Raw genomic sequence first — 17,192 nt, forward strand, 5'->3', positions numbered from 1 at the left:
TACATGTCTACTCAGAAAGCTCCACTGAATTAAGTGGGACTTACTTAGCCAGGGAAGTGTGTATAGTAGTGGTGGATTTCCAGTTCCATAGACATACCCATTGGATCACACCATCTTCATGATCAGCTTCAATAGCCAAAAGAACTTCCAATATTTGCATTACCAGTGTTGTCGTTCTTTTGGGATTACATTATGAACATTGTGACAACTGACTTTAAAAAAAAAAAAGCCACCTGTTCTACTCAGGTAAATACACATTACTGTTCCTTCCTTCCATTCCAACTGTGGATGAAAGCTTTAAAAATGTTAAAGGCTGATCAATAGTTGAAGAAACACCTTCTCCCATATTGGCCCACCTGTGCCTTAAGATCTATAGAAGGAGTCCTCTTGGTGATCTCATCTCCAGCTGAACAAGGAGGAATGGTTGCTAAAGAGGGAGCCTTCTCCATGGTGACATCCCAGTTCTGGAATGACCTACCTTTGGAGGTGTATCTTGTACTGTCATTGGTGCATTTCCATTGGTTGCTGAAGGTCAACCATTTTGAAAGGGGTTAGTTTCTATATGTTACTGATATACTAGTTTTATGCTTTACTGAGATGGCCTGATTCATGGATGAATTAGTGTTTTTTGAGTTTCATTTATTGTGCTATTTTAATGGTTGTTTTATAGAATACTTATGTGAAATATACTTATTTATTTAAAATATTTACACCCCACCTCTCCTTTTATCATGCAGGGTGACTTACAGAAGTAGTGTAACACAATAAAAACAGCAACATGTAAAACAAAAATCAATAAAAGTCAGCCATGAAACAGTTTAAAAACAACTGCAATAAAAAGTATCACAAGACATAATAATGCCAGAGTGACAATCAGAGTAAAATGGGGGTAGGCAGCTGTAAAAACCAGCCTTTACAGGTCAAAGATCTTCCTAAACAGGAAAAGCTTGATGCTAAATAGGAAAGGCCAACAAAGAAGATTCAAGATGAACCTCTGTAAGTAGGGAATTCAAAAGTGTAGGTGCAGCAACAGAGAAGGAACCATATATGGGTTTGGAACTGATCAAAGGACCTCTTGTAACCCACCCTGGGAACTTTTGATGAAGGGTATGCCTATAAATGTTATTAATCAAATAAATAATTCAGTCTCAGTGGTTTTTAAAAAATAATCTTATGCTGAGATTGCTACCTAAGGTTCTAGTTCAGGGATGGGGAACCTGCATCCCTCTAGATGTTGGTGAACTACAATTCCCATCAGGCCCAGCCAGCTTGGCCAATGGTCAAGGATGATGGAGACTTGTAGTCTAGTAACATCTGGAGAGCCATAGGTTCCCCTCCCCTGTTCTAGTCCATTCAGTTCATGTCTCTTCACAGTGACAACAACTCTGACCTAATTTCTTCCTTCACCTTGTTGTGCCCACATCTCTTTCCTAACCACTCCCTCTCCTTCACCCACACATTGCCTCCTTGCTGCCATCCCTGTTTTTACAAGGGCCTCAAAGGCACTGGCTGCCAAGCTCCCTTTCCTTGCTATATTTTCCACAAGGCAAGGACTAAAGTAAGGATTTGGAATCTGTGGCGATCTAGATGTAGTTGGACTCCAGTTCCCATCAGCCCCAACCAGCATGGGAGTTGATAGTCTGACAGCATTTGGAGGGTCACTGGCTCCCCATCCCTCGAACAAAGGTTTCAACATCTTAAAGGTAAAGGTGTCCCCGCACTTGTAGTATGAGTCGTTTCCAATTCTTAGGGTGACGTCTTGCGACATTTACTAGACAGACCGTATGTATGGGGTGGGATTGCCAGTTCCTTCCTCGGCCTTTCTTTACCCCCCAGCATATGCCGGGTACTCATTTTACCGACCAGGGATGGATGGAAAGCTGAGTGGACCTCGACCCCTTTTACCGGAGATTCGACTTCCTCCTTCCGTTGGAATCGAACTCCGGCATATAAATTCCATGTTAGACATGGTGTTTCCACATACACAGGTGGTGTACTCACCATACATTTAAAGCACATTATTTTACCCCCCAAATCCTGGGAAGTGTAGTTTATCCCTCACATAACTCCAATTCTCAGCACACTTAACAAGCGACACTTCCCAGAATTCTTTGAGGGAAATAATGTGCTCTAAATATATGGTGTGTATGTGGCTTAAGGTGCACTGAGGGCAACCTGGGTGATACGATTTCCTATTCATATTGGTATAATAAAATAGTCAATGGAGATACAGAGGTATAATAAAATAGTCAATGGAGATACAGAATACCAAGTGATAATGCAAGCGGATGACAGATTTTGCAGGATTTGCCCATTCAGCAGTGCTTTGCTGGACTTTCTACAAGACTATGCCTCTTGCCCAACATAATAGATGTATAGGTATTGCCAGTGGTGCCATGAGGGTAGGACTTTGGGGCAGACCTTTAGGGCCCAATCAGCAGAAGTAAGTGAAATAATACAACTGACCATCTGAAGATCCACCCTCCACCCCATAACACCATTAAGTTCCGAACTTAGAATTACCTAACTGCACCCCTGGTTGTTACCCATTTGTTATATGTGATCGAGATGTCTTCTCTCAAGCTAGCACTTCTATTGCTGGGATATTGCATTTTTCTAGGCATTCACAGCACAATAATTTGCACTTGGAAAGCATAACCCTTTCCCAAATAGTGCAGCACTTCTGTACAATTGTGTCTGCCACACAACATGTAATTCCAGTTCCAAATGAGCACCTACTGGATATTGCCTGCTGAGCGACATTGCTCCCTCACTCTGGGCCTATGCCATTTGGGGTCATTTTATTTATTGCTTTAGAGGCTGAGAATTCCCCTGATGTACCATTCCAGGAACATTAATCTAACCTTAAAACAACAACTGGTGAACAGAACACTCATCCTCCCACCCACCACAGCAGTGCTCCACTGTTGCAGGAACTTAGTGTCTAAGACTGTATACTCCTGTCTCTTGAGCCTGAACCGTATTTCACAATTGTCTTTGAATATGGACAGAGCCCCTGACCTTGTTATTTCTTTCCCCTTCCAGTACTTCACCTCTGTATTTCTCCCCCTCCCCCTGGGTGTTGCTCTTTCTTTCCCCTCAACCTCTCTATTCCTGATCCTCCTCACCCTGACCTGCTCTTTCTAGACAAGTAATGGTGTAGAGCAGGGTGGGTAACCTCAGGCTTGGAGGCCAAATGTAGCCTTCGAAGCCTCTCTGTTTGGCCCTTGGGACTCTCCACACACTACACCTCCCCAATCCCAACCCATCAATGCCTTTCATTAGCCTGCTTCATACCCTCCTTGAGTGTTTCTGCTTGGTTGGAATGTATCCCTGACCCCTCATAATACCTCTTGCTTACCTGAATGAAGGATAAAGAGGGGTGTGTGAATGTGTGCAGAACTTAGCCTACTGTACAAAGGTAAAATTTACATGAATTGCTATGTCCACTTTTGCCTCTGGCCCTGCCCACCACTGCCATGTGATCCCCAGAAGGTTGTCCAGAAGGGAACGTGGCCCTTCAACAGAACAAGGTTCCTAATCCCTGGTGTACAGTTTGACACCATTACTTTTATGCCAGCAGTAGGTTAATGAAAAGTGAATATTAATTAAATTTAGTAAAATTCTAGTTTGTCTTCAACCTACCTACAGAGCAAGATAGTTATGAAGTTAGGACATTTTCACATGTCATGAAAAGCACTTTAGACTTACAGACTCTCTTGCACTATTTCTTTGTGCATGTTGTTAAAATAAGTAGAACAGAGCCATCTAATAACCAATAGGGGAACTGGGCTTTTAAAAACCTTAAGCTTGAATCTTCGTTAGTGTCAAACTGAGCTTGTTGTTCTTTATGTGCCTTCAAGTTGATTTTGACTTATGGCAACCCTATGAATCAGTGACCTCTAGTAGCTTCTGTTGTAAACCACCCTGTTCAGATCTTGTAAGTTCAGGCCTGTGGCATCCTTTATGGAATTAATCCATCTCTTGTTTGGTCTTCCTCTTTTTCTACTCCCTTCTGTTTTTCCCAGCATTATTGTCTTTTCTAGTGAATCATGTCTTCTCATGATGTGTCCAAAGTATGATAACCTCAGTTTCATAATTTTAGCTTCTACTGATAGTTCTGGTTTAATTTGTTCTAACACCCAATTATTTGCCTTTTTCGTGGTCAATGGTACCCTCAAAGCTCTCCTCCAACACCACATTCCAAATGAGTTGATTTTTCTCTTTCACTTTCCGTATGATATATTCTGCATATAGATTAAACAAATAGAGTGATAAAATACACCTCTGTCTCACATCCTTTCTGATTGGGAACCCATTGGTTTCTCCATATTCTGTCCTTACAATAGCCTCTTGTCCAGAGTATAGGTTGCACATCAGGACAATCAGATGCTGTGGCATCCCCATTTATTTTATTCTAAAACATTCCATAGTTTTTCATTATCTACACAGTCAAAGGCTTTGCTGTAATCGATAAAGCACAAGCACAGGGTGATTTCCTTCTGAAATTCCTTGGTATGTTCCATTATCCAATGTATGTTTGCGATATGATCTCTGGTGCCTCTTCCCTTTCTAAATCCAGCATGGACACCTGGCATTTCTCGCTCCATGTATGGTGAGAACCTTTGTTGTAGAATCTTGAGCATTACTTTACCTGCATGGGATATTAAGGCAATAGTTTGATAATAACTGCATCCCCTGGGATTCCCTTTCTTTGGAATTGGGATGTATATTGAACACTTCCAGTCTGTAGGCCGTTGTTTAATTTTCCATATTTGTTGACACATTTTTGTCAAAATTTGGGCAGATTCAGTCTCAGTAACCTGTAGCAACTCTATTGGTATGCCATCGTGATTTGTTTCTTTGAAGTATTTTAAGAGCAGCTTTCACCTCACATTCTAAAATTTCTGGTTCTTCATCTTACGGTTCCTCCGTGAATTAATCTGTCATCCTTGCATCTCATTTATATAATTCTTCAGTGTATTGCTTCCATCTTCCTTTTATTTTATCTCAGTCAGTGTGTTCCCCTGTTCATTATTCAACATTAGGGTTGCCAGGCTCAGGCCCTGAGACTGATCCTGTATCTTTAGGAGAAGAGAAAGTCAGCCAAGTGCAGGTGTTCTTGCAACACTGTAATGGGAAAAACCACAAGGTGGAATTCTCCCTTCCTTCTGCACAACTTTTAAAGATACAGAAGACCTCTTGGTTGCGGACCTGGCAACCCTATTCAACATCCCTGCTCTTAGCTTAAATTTCCCTTTAATTTCTCTAATCTTTTGGAATAGGGCTCTGGTTCTGCCTTTTTCGTTGTCTTATCTTTCTATACAGTAACTATTGTAACAGTTCTCTTTGTTCCTACATACTAGTTGCTGTATTAATGCATTTAGGGTTCTAACCGTGTTTTTGTCTCCTTTTGCTTTTGCTTTCCTTCTCTCTTTAACTATTTTAAGAGTGTCATCAGTCATCCATTGAGGTCTTTCTCTCTTTTTAACTAGAGGTATTGTCCTTTTGCATTCTTCCCTGATAATGTCTCTGACTTCAATCCACAGTTCTTCTGGTTCTCTATCAACTAAGTTTAAAGCCTCAAATCCTTCTTTGATCTTTATATTCTTCTGGGATGTTATTTAAATTGTATTTTGGCATTATGATTGCTTTTTTGTTCTTCTGTAGCTTTACTCTGATTTTTTGTATGACCAGTCCATGATCTGTACTGCAGTCTGCTCCTGGTCTTGTTTTTGCAGAAAATATGGAACTTCTCCATCTTCTGCTACTAATAATATAATCAATTTGATTCCTATATTGACCATTTGGTGATGTCCAGGTGTACAGCTTTTTTTTTGGTTGTTAAAAAAATTCATTTGCAAGAAACAAATTATTGGCTTCACAGAACTCAATAAGTCTTTCTCCTGCTTCATTTCTGTCTCCTAAGCCCCATTTCCCCACAATTTCTAGTTCTTCTTTGTTCCCTACTTTTGCATTCCAGTCCCCCATGATTATCCAAACATCTTGTTTTGGTGTGTGATCAGTTTCTTCCTGTGCTTCTGCGTAAATTCTCTCAAATCCCTCTTCTTTTGTGTTTGCCATTGGAGCGTAGACTTGGATGATGGTTATATTAATAGGTTTCCCGTTAAATCTCATTGATATAACTCGTTCAGACCTTGCATTATAGCTCCTAATTGCTTTTGATACATCACTTCTCACTATTAAAGCAACCCCGTTTCTTCGTAATTTCTCATTTCCTGCTTAAAATATTTTGTAGTTGCCTGATTGAAAGTGTCCCATTCCCATCCATTTTAATTCACTCATGCCAAGTATTGTAATGTTGATATGTTTCATTTCTTGTTTGACAATTTCTAACTTTCCCTGGTTCATGCTTCCCACATTCCATTTTCTTACTGTGTATGTTGTACAACTCCAGACTCTCCTTTTGCATCTGTGCACATCAGCCTCTGGGCTTCCATTTGGCTTTAACCCAGTGGTGTCAAACTGAGCAGTTGCCTCCAATCTATACTCAGTGTTAACTGCTGAACAGATCCATGGGAGGAAGGTGATTACATCATGTTGCACTGACCACCACTTGTATAGCATGGCACAATAAAAAGCTTTGGAAGCTCCAGACAGACTTAAAAATAACTAATCTCAAATTTCGATGTCTTTTTTTAATAGGGGGAGGGATCCTTTTCTGGCATCAGATCATGAATTTTGCCTCTGTGAATTTGGAGAGCCTTTTACATCCAGTATACAATTTTTAGAAAGAAATTATTTTGAACTATTCTGGGGAGAATACTTGATTTTATAGAGCTGTAGCTATTTTTTGCCTAGGATATAGCAGCAATATGGAAATATTATTTATAGCTTTATTAAATGCTGCTCTTTTACATTATAATTTAGAAACAGCAACTGTTGATCCTGAAAATGCAAGGGGGGAAAAGAGCAGCACCCATAAGTAAAATTAGTTTCTGAAAAGAGAGAGTTGCACCAAAGCCTGTAACTGAAATGTTGCCTTTATCAATGCTGTCCTCTGGAGTAATTCCTACTATGCTCAGTGGAGCTTACTCCAAAATTAAATGGGTAATGGATTGAGGCCTAAAAGGGGATGATCCAGTGGGCACAGGAACCTGGAGTTGATATCTTAGTGATAAGAACATAAGGAGACCACAGCTAGAACAGACTGAAGGTCCCTCAGGTGCAACAGCCTGTTTCTATCCGTGGAATGGCAGATACTACCAGAAGCTCACGAGCAGAGTCTGAAAGAAAAACGTTTTGCCTCTCGACAACTGGTCTTCAGAAGCATACTGCCTTTGCATATGGACACTCCATTTAGCTATCATGGCTAATAGCAACTAATAGATCTGTCTTTGTCTAATCCCTTTTAAAATCCACCTAACCAGTGAGCATTACTATACACAACACACACACACACACACACACACACACATGTATATGCATACATAAGGTCTCTTCACATTATCACTGAATGTGCAGGACCAGTGAGTATGTCAATGGGGCATGACTAGCAGGTGACGATCCTGCTCCCCCTCATGTGGAGTGTTTTGTGAATGGTGCAAGTTCCATACGTTGATTGTTCATCCTTTGTCCTGAATCAATTGTCTACCAGTGTTATTGGGGTGACTCCAAGTGTTATGAGCAGCTGAAAAATTAGTACCCACTTTTCTATACCATTCATTATTTTATAAGCTTTCAAAACACATTATAGGAACAGATGGCTCTATGCGGGTTAAGCAGTGTGTATAGTTGAAGAAAAAATTACCCTGAACTTGAAAATACATATCACATTCTTTCTTTTATAGCTAGGCATCACTTCTTTTCTGCGCAGTGATGCATTTGGTTCTATCTTGGTTCCATGTTATAAAAAATGTCCCATAGCCTAGAACTTCTAGGCCTCATATTTGCTACTCCCCCTTCCTCCTGGCACTTTATTTCCCCTGCCCCACCATACCTATAACTATCATTTACTAAGGTTCTAAATGTTTATTATCATTCTGTCTAAAAGCGAACTCAGCTGCTGGGTGCCAAGAGGACTGTAGCCAAACAGAGCCACTAAGAAACAAGAGAAACACATGCTCAGGGGAAGGTTGCAAGGTCTGCAGAAGTAAACAATTTATGAACCCCATCCCTGTAACAGAAACAAAAACACAAACCCACTGACAACTGAACATGCTAAATGATTACAAAATGTTGTGTGTTTGCGGGGGGGGGAGAGAAAATTGTAGGGAGGTGAAATGGAATTGAGTATCCTTGAAGAAAGCATTGTTGGCTGGAATCCAGAATAGGTCCCACTTGTCCCCCCCTAATAATCTTGGATGATCAACTTAAAATCAGGTCGCAAGTGCAATGAGATCCCCACAAATAAGGGTGTGTTTTCGACATACTCAGGAGACTATAGAACTCTGTTAAGTTTATACATTTAAAAAATTAAGAAATGTTTTGCAGTCTTTACATGGCACAACAAGCACCTGTGAGCTTCTGAAGTTGAGGACACCGAAATAAGAACATCGTAGAAGAACTCGTCTCATTGTCTGAACTCCAGGTTCACACTGAATACCAAAGGCACTGGTAAAGTAAAAACAGATCTACTTCTTAGGGAGCAGGTAAGAAGAATATTTCCTGTTTGCTTTTCCATATACATCCACAGGTAAAGGTGCTTGGGGGAAAAAAACCTATTTTTTGTTTATAAAAGCTGAGCCTTCAGGAAAAGGGGTCTGAAATATCCCTGAGGAAGTCAGGCCCTATTGGAGCTATGGCTCTGCAAAGAATTCATAGACCCTTTCACGGAGCAATTTAAAGGAAAGGGTGCACTGACGAGATGAGCAGAGCTGTGTAAGAGAGCAGGAACCTTTAGGGCATTTGAGGGTGGAAGAGTAAAGATCACAGGCAGGAACATAGTGGGAAACACAGACGTAAAAGTAAGGTGGGACATCTTTTTTTGTGTGTGCAAATATAGCAGTTCCAAAGTGGCGCTAATAACAGAGACTCATTCAAGCCTGAGTATTTGTTCAAATCCTGCCAAACTAATCTCATCTCATTTTTTGATTGGGTAACCTCCCCTGTAGACTGTGGGAATGCTGTGGGCATAATACATCTCAACTTCAGCAAAGCTTTTGACAAAGTGCCCCATGATATTCTGATTAGCAAGCTAGCTAAATGTGGGCTGGATGGAACAACTATTAGATGGATCCACAGTTGGCTCCAGAATCATACTCAAAGAGTGCTTATCAATGGTTCCTTCTCAAACTGGGTGGAAGTAACGAGTGGGGTACCACAGGGCTTGGTCCTGGGACCAGTGCTCTTTAACATTTTTATTAATGACTTGGATGAGGAGGTGCAGAGCATGCTTATCAAATTTGTAGATGATACAAAATTGTGGGGCATAGCTAATACCATGGAAGACAGAAAGAAAAGGGACCTTGATAGGCTGGAGCATTGGGCTGAAAACAACAGAATGAAATTCAGCAGGGATAAATGCAAAGTTCTAAACTTAGGAAAAAGAAACCAAATGCACAGTTATAAGATGGGGGATACTTGGCTCAGCAGTATGACACGTGAGAAGGATCTTGGAATTGTCGTTGATCACAAGCTGAATATGAGCCAACAGTGTGATGTGGCTGCAAAAAAGGCAAATGCTATATTTGTCATGGCCCCGTCAGAGGACTCCTCAGATGAGGACGACTCAGGAGTAACAGCAGCAGACCCAGGAGCAGCAGACTCAGAAGGAGACATGGAGGAGCCTCCTGAGAATCCAGCTCCTTCTCAGCTGCAGAGCACCCCAGATACAGCAGAGTCCCTGCAGCCAGACACAGACAGTGAACATGATACTCCCCCCTCACCTGCAGAACGTAGACAGCAGAAGGTCAGGCAGAAGAGAGGCAGGCCTGTCTCCTTAAGGCCCAAATGCTGAGGGCTCACACCTGCTGTCCATCCTGCTCTTTATAAGGCACACCTTGGCTGCAGCTTGTTGCTGACTGCAATGTCAGGTGTGGCTTTGTGTAGACCTAGTTTACCTGCAGCATCTCTTTGACTGACCTTCTTGGCAATTGATCCTGGACCTCCACTGACCTCGCTTCTGGACTTCTGACTCCTGACTCGGCAAGTACGCTTCGGATAGGCCTGGCAGATTTACAACCTGACTGCTGGCTAAGGACTTTCCTTCCCTGCCAAAGACCCAGGAATTTCCAGCCCCCCTGACACTGCTGATGCAGTGTAGAGCTGACATATTAGGCTGCATTAACAGAAGTATAGTTTCCAAATCGTGTGAAGTACTAGTTCCCCTCTATTCAGCACTGGTTAGGCCTCATCTTGAATACTGGATCCAGTTCTGGTCTCCTCACTTCAAGAAGGATGCAGACAAACTGGAACGGGTTCAGAGAAGGGCAACAAAGATGATCAGGGGACTGGAAACAAAGTCCTATGAGGAGAGACTGAAAGAACTGGGCATGTTTAGCCTGGAGAAGAGAAGACTGAGGGGAGATATGATAGCACTCTTCAAGTACATGAAAGGTTGTCACAGAGGAGGGCCAGGATCTCTTCTCAATCGTCCCAGAGTGCAGGACACGGAATAATGGGCTTAAGTTGCAGGAAGCAATTTCGACTGGACATCAGAAAAAACTTCCTAACTGTTAGAGCCATACAACAATGGAACCAATTACCTAGAGAGATAGTGGGCTCTCCAACATTGGAGGCATTCAAGGGGCAGCTGAACAGCCATCTGTCTAGAATGCTTTGATTTGGATTCTTGCATTGAGCAGGGGGTTGGACTCGATGGCCTTGTAGGCCCCTTCCAACTCTACTATTCTTTGATTTTCCAGAATCCCTATAAAACATCCCTGTTTGGCCTGGCTTTTAATAGTTTGGATTAAGCACGTTTGGGATAAATTCTGTTTTATAAGTCTGTTTTAAAATATAGTGTGTTGTGGGGTGAACCTCGTTTTTAGTTCATTTAAAAAGGTCCGGCGGCAGTTGGTGGAACTAGGTGTTGGCAAGAGAACGCGTGGTGAATTTTCGCTGTTGTCGGATTCGTTTCCTACAGCCCGCCCCTTGGCGAAGGGTGGAAGTAAATAAGATTTGAAAAGTCTGACCGACTTCCTCTATTGTTGATTGTGGCTTGGTTGGTTACAATTAAGTGGTTCTGAGGAAATTGCGTGCTGCATCCATAACCTGTAGGTGTCGCTGCAGCGGGAGGCTCTGCTGAAAAGCTGGAACATCTAAGTAGAGCCCGCTTGGTAGCCAAGCTGGAAGCGAGCTGAGCCGCTCCTTCGACTGTGACGTCACCAGCCAAGTGCTGAGGCTGTGATTTTAGGGCCGCGGCTGCTGTGAAGCTCTGGCGATGCGCCTCCTACAATTGAAGGCAACTCCCGAGCAGCCTGTCCTCCCCCTCCCCCACCCCCCCAACATAGGCAGGGTCGTTAGCGGCCCCCTCCCCGTACTCCCTCAGGCTGGAGAAGACAAATCAATCGCCACCCGTCCAACCTGTTCCAGACAGGTTATGCCTGCCCAGGACGACCTCCATGCTTTTAGGCGTTCCTCTTAACGCTGCACATCTGAGAGGGGCAGCCACCACAACTTAAGCTCATCCGTTTTGGAAAGGCTATTATTACCGAAACAATTTTTTCCCTCTGCTTTTCCCCACCCAAGAGTTTTTTTAAAGTTCATTTTTCAAACCTCCAGGTTCAATACATGTTTATAGGGAAGCAAAATCTGCCTTGAGTTCCAGACAAGTGTGTATGCGATTGCAGCCTCAGACGTAGGCCTTGATATCTTTTTCATTTTGTTTTTCAGTACAAATTATCCCTTCGCCTTATTCAAGGAACTTTGTCCGACCTGAATAGCCTCGCTCCTCCCCCTCCCTTTGTATCTTAACAACCCTGTGAGGTGGGTTAAGCGAAGAAGTTACACAGGGAAGTGAAGGCGGGATTGAACCAGGGGGGATTGAACCAGGTACTTCCCAATGGAAGTCAAACTCGGTGCTTCAAATGTGGTCACGGTGCTCTTTCAGGAAAAACATAAATATTTGGATCCCATGTAACATTTCACTAAGACGTCCACTCCACCTATGCACGCACCGGACATGATTCCTTCTTGCAAACAGATCCCCCCCCTTGTCTTCATCAGAAGAAACTGGTTGGTCCTAATAACTCAGCCTATTCCAGTAAACGCATCCCGTTTCCTCCCAGCTTCCCTCCCGCCTTGCCTGCCATAGAAAGAACTCCCCCCCAACAAAAGAGAGGGGGGCGCTTCTCCAGGTCTCCTCCCCCAGCGGTGGTGGTGGTAGGGAGAGGAGGAGGCAGTCCGCCCGCGAGAAGGGCGGGGGCTGGCTCCTGCTCTCCTTCCCTCCCTCCTTCTTTCTCTCTCTTTCCAAGTTTCTGCTCCTCCCTCCTTCGCACAAACTTTCTCGCTCTTGGTCGGCGCCCGGCTAGCTCTTTTCGGTCCGCGGCGGATTTCTCAGCCAGCCACCCACCCGCGCCTCCTCCCCCCTCCTTTCCTGCTGCCCTGTCACCTTCTCCCCCTAACCGAACCAGAGCCTCAACCGGCGGGACCACCACCCACCCTTCCCCGGACGGAGTACGGAGTAAGTAAGCAAGCAAGCTAGCGCTCCCATCCTGGCCTTGGAACCTCTTTTCATAGGGAGAGGAAGGAGAAGATTCGTCTCTGTTGCGCCCCCCTTCCACACAGTTGTCCGGGACGGGGCACGACGTAGTTTCTCCGCCTCCTCCTCTTCACATATTTAGCCTCCCCCAGACCAAAACCACAACCTCTCTTTCTCCCGCTCACAGAGTTAGCAATGTTAGGAAAAGAAGAGCTGGGGGCAAAGCCCATCCTCTTTTTACCCCCTGCCCGGATTTCATTCCTGGGCCATGTCTTCTTGCGGTTTTCCTCTGGAGAAGAACATTGTATCTCAGCCTGTATCTCTCGAGCCTCTTGGGGGTATAACTCTTTTCTTGGGGCAAATTTTCCTCTTCTCGGTAGACTTTGCAGAGCGCTCTAAACCGTAAAAGAGAGAAAAAGAAATATTACTGTCTCCTTTTGGAATACACTCAGGGATGTGTTAAGTCCAGTTTTGATTCCTGCCCTATCTTTCTCAGCTTAAGTTTTGAAGTCAGTGGCCTGTAAGAGACTTGGATTAATTTCCTTTTTATATATAGTTATGCTTTGTCTGTTCCAGTTGGTTGTAATCACAGCCTGTACTTCTGCCAAGAGGGCTTTAGTGTGTAATCCAGACTGTATATTGATAACTAGAATAGAGCGTGTATCTTTGTATAAAAATAGGTTGCATAATCTTAATTTCAAGCTTCAAAATTTTGCTCTAAAAACTTAAGTGTTAAAAATTATTGTTATTTATTAAAATTTGAGAGGAAGTATTTTAAAACAGGATTTGTTCTTCTGTGTGTCTTCTACCGCCAGTTTGTACCTAGGCCATAGGGGCACAGTGTTGACAACTCATGGATTGCACAAACACGTTTCCTCAATTAATTACCTTTTTGTGTGGTATTTGCGTAATGCTGTGTTTCTCCCTCATTGGTTACATGTGTGAAAACAAACGCTTTTGTAGATTCATTGTATGTGTAAGTTTATGTGGTGTGGAGGAAAGTTGCATTTGAAATGGTATAGTACTAGTGTGTGAGAGAGTGGTGGTGAAGAGAGAAGGACAAGCAATCTAATGGAGGGGGACTGAATATGACAACTTTGGTAATATTGAAAACTAAATATGAGATTGGATTGAATAACATGTTAGATACCGCCATATATCAGTCATAAGGGGGGATCCAGTTCTTACTGATTAGTTTGAACAGCTGACCAACAGTGTTAATGGTTTAACAAAGAAATAGAGAAGCTGTGAGATCAGAGGGCAAAGAACTAAAAAGACAGGTCTTGGGAGGGTTTCCTATTGTCTGTCATAACCCATGATATTTTGGTGGTTGCACTAAGTCAGGTCTCTGGCAAGCTCTGTCTCCCTTCCAAGTCCATTTAATAGTTTTCCAAATGGGTGAAATGTTTTGGAGGTGGCATTTGTCTACTCTGGGTAAAGTTACATATGGGTGGGTTTGGGAGGGATTAATGAGGGAAAGCAGTTTCTTCCAGGTGATACATCTTTTTGCCAACAAAGTAAGGCATTATTGAGGCATCTTGCATTTGGGAGTCTTAAGAGGGAGGTACGTTCTACTGGAGACCACTTTCTGATGGTGAGGCCTTGTAGGCAAGTTGCTGTTTGGTCATGGATCTGCAGGGTTGGATGTATGGTTGATCATGCAGGCCTAGACATGTAAGAGCTTGCACAGTTCAGGGGAATAACTATCTAGAAAACAGCACCTGAGTTGCACTTTATGTTACAGCGTAAAATCTAACCTCCCAAATGAAGATCTGCTGCTTTGGAGAGATTGTTCCACTGTTGTGTTCATATGTTTAAGCAAGTTAGGTTTATCTCATGATCAAATGTAAAAATAGAAGGCCTCTTACTTACTTTTAGATATGTGATTGACTTACCGTTCCTTCTTTGCATGTGGGGAAATTGAGGCAAGGTTTTACCTTATCTATGGTGATCGAGCAAGATACACAGCCAAGTATAATTTCATGTACCACAACTTCTCCATAAATCAGTGCAAATTTCCTAAGGATGTAGCCATATACTGGACATACTTACCTGCGAATAAGTCCCATTGAGAACAATATTTCTTCTGAATAACATATTTAGGATTATGCTGTAATTTATTAATGGGAATGAGTGCTTAATAATTGCAATGATAGTTCTAGCGGATATCCTCCAAATGTTTACTAATAAAACACTATCTGAGTGATGTATTTTCCTTTGAGAGAGCTATTAAGATTGTTGTGTTATTCTAAAACTATTATAGTTTAAGAAAAAAGAAAGGAGTGTGTCTTATTTTATGTATTTGTATTATAGAAGCAGTAAAGAACTATGCTGAATAACAGTGTGTTGTGGCTGGTTACCATCCACCCCAAACCTTCTAAGAACAACTTTAAATTCCCCTTCCTATTATTTTCAAGTAATTACATTTAACACCAAACCAGTCCTGTGTGCTGCCTCTGTAGTACCACTCTAGCTTTAAAAGTATCTGTATATTAACATGCAAGACAAGATGGTGATTATTGGGTCATTTATAGCTTCACCAGACTTCATTATTTATATAAGGCTGAAAGTCTAGTCATAGTAGGTCAACTGAAAGCTTCATAATGATATGCATATCTGTGGCCCTCTGCAAAAATGTTCCCTATGTGGAGGGTTAACACTGGTATTGAAACCATGTTGTGGGGATTTGAAATCCAACTAATTTCCCACGTTAGCAAGATTTGAATCCAGTTTTGAAATTATACAAATGATCGTGAATTTTATGGCACTGTGGCACAAACTCTACATTTTGATAACAAAACAGCTTTTGAAACTGAAATTGTTGGATGTGAAACCATACTTTCACCATACCATTTTAACTTGGCAAGCATATTGGTTTTAATAATATAAGATTTATAGATTTGGTTAGAACATTTTTACATTAATTTACTCAAGACATGGTTAAAAGTATTGTTTAAACTTGAAAGCTAAAACGCATTAAAATGCTACTGTAGACAGGCTGCTATATATTTTGGTGATAGCTGGAAGCTTATAGTTTATATTTGGCACAGGTTAGGCCTCATCTTGAGTACTGCATCTAGTTCTGGACACCACACTTTAAGAAGAATGTAGTCAAACTGGAACAGGTTCAGAGGAGGGCAACAAGGATGATTAGGGGATTGGAAACAAAGCCCTATGAGGAGAGACTGAGGGGAGATATAGCACTCTTCAAGTACTTGAAAGGCTGTCACACAGAGGAAGGCCAGGATCTCTTCTTGATCATCCCAGAGTGCAGGGAACGGAATAATGGGCTCAATTTACAGAAAGTCAGATTTTGACTGAACATTGGGGAAAACTTCCTAACTATTAGAGCAATATGACAATGAAACCCATTACCTAGGGAAGTGGTGAGCTCTTGGACACGGGAGGCATTCAAGGGGTAGCTGGACAGCCACCTGTCAGGTATGTTTTAAGTTGGATTCCTGCATTGAACGGGGGGTTAGACTCAATGGCCTTATAGACCCCTTCCAACTCTGCTATTCTATGATTCTTTGATTCTGTATGCCTAGTACGCCTTCTAAAACGGATTTCCACTTGGTTGGTAATCCAATTAGTGCTACAGAAAGGGAGCCAACTAACTGCTAGGGTTTTTTTTGTATTTCCAACGATATAATGTCCATTGCTGCTCTGCCCCCACCCCCAGCATGGTGTAGTGTTAGAGTAAGACTGGGAGACCAGAGTTCAGATACTCACTAAACCATGAAGCTTACGGAGTTACTTTGAGCCAGGCACTCTCTCTCAGCCTAACCTGTCTCATAAGGGGTAGTTGTGAGGACAGGGGAGGCTGGAGAGACATGTATGTCACTTTTAGCTCCTTGGAGGAAAGGTAGTATATAAATATAACAAATTAAGGCCTCAATCCTAACCCCACTTACCTGAGAGTAAACCCCATTGCAGTTGATAGGACGTACTTTTAAGACAGAATTAAGACAGGTTAGAATTGTTCTGTTAATAATATCTCAATCACCTTTGGCACAACCTTTAGATCTGTTTTGTACTCTACATGATCTACTCTTGTTAAGGCTGTTATCCAGTGCAAACTTGTATGAGATTAAAACCCAACAAACATAGTAAGATTTACTCTTGATAGACTTTTGTAGCATACTGATGTAAAAATGCCTCTTTCATAATGCCCAGGAACATTTTTTTTCTTCCCCTCTCCTTCTCCCCCTTCCTGCTATGCCTAATATCCTACTTAAATAAATGTATTAGGGAATATGGAAGCTTGCTTAATTTGGTTGGTCCTAGTTATGGCTATCTATACCCAACAATTTGGATTTTTCCCCCTAGTGGATCAACACAAGTATCTGATTTTTTAAAATCTTTTAAGGTCATACCCAGTTTGAGTTGTTTCCCAAGTGACAGAGATCAGATTTTTAGAAATTAAATGAATCAATGTGGTTCTTGCACAGGAAATAGCCCTTTAAAAGTTGGGGAAAATGCTTTTTATAAAAGAAGCCTGACACTGAGCTTGTTCACACTTAACGTGAAGGCAAACATATGTGTCTAATCACAAGCACTGACATTATTAGCCCGTAAATCACTGTTC

The 17,192-nt window shown here is 42.1% G+C and overlaps 2 protein-coding genes across 6 annotated transcripts in view; both read left to right on the plus strand.

The window, feature by feature from the left end:
• Positions 1 to 8,509, plus strand: part of TULP1 (TUB like protein 1) — a 74,309-nt gene extending 65,800 nt beyond the window's left edge. For all 3 annotated transcript variants that reach the window (XM_061630403.1, XM_061630402.1, XM_061630405.1), the window contains one exon: positions 8,455 to 8,509. In XM_061630403.1, the coding sequence (XP_061486387.1) occupies positions 8,455 to 8,483 (29 nt within the window). In that variant the 3' untranslated portion in view covers positions 8,484 to 8,509. The remainder of the gene's footprint in view (positions 1 to 8,454) is intronic.
• A 3,592-nt stretch (positions 8,510 to 12,101) lies between these two features.
• Positions 12,102 to 17,192, plus strand: part of TEAD3 (TEA domain transcription factor 3) — a 136,140-nt gene continuing 131,049 nt past the window's right edge. The window contains exon 1 of one of the 3 annotated variants that reach the window (XM_061632490.1): positions 12,102 to 12,586. The gene's annotated coding sequence lies outside the window, so the exon portion shown is untranslated. The remainder of the gene's footprint in view (positions 12,587 to 17,192) is intronic. The other 2 variants (XM_061632491.1, XM_061632492.1) reach the window with 2 other exon arrangements.

The sequence above is a fragment of the Rhineura floridana genome, chromosome 6, assembly GCF_030035675.1.
Source record: "Rhineura floridana isolate rRhiFlo1 chromosome 6, rRhiFlo1.hap2, whole genome shotgun sequence".
Taxonomy (NCBI): domain Eukaryota; kingdom Metazoa; phylum Chordata; class Lepidosauria; order Squamata; family Rhineuridae; genus Rhineura; species Rhineura floridana.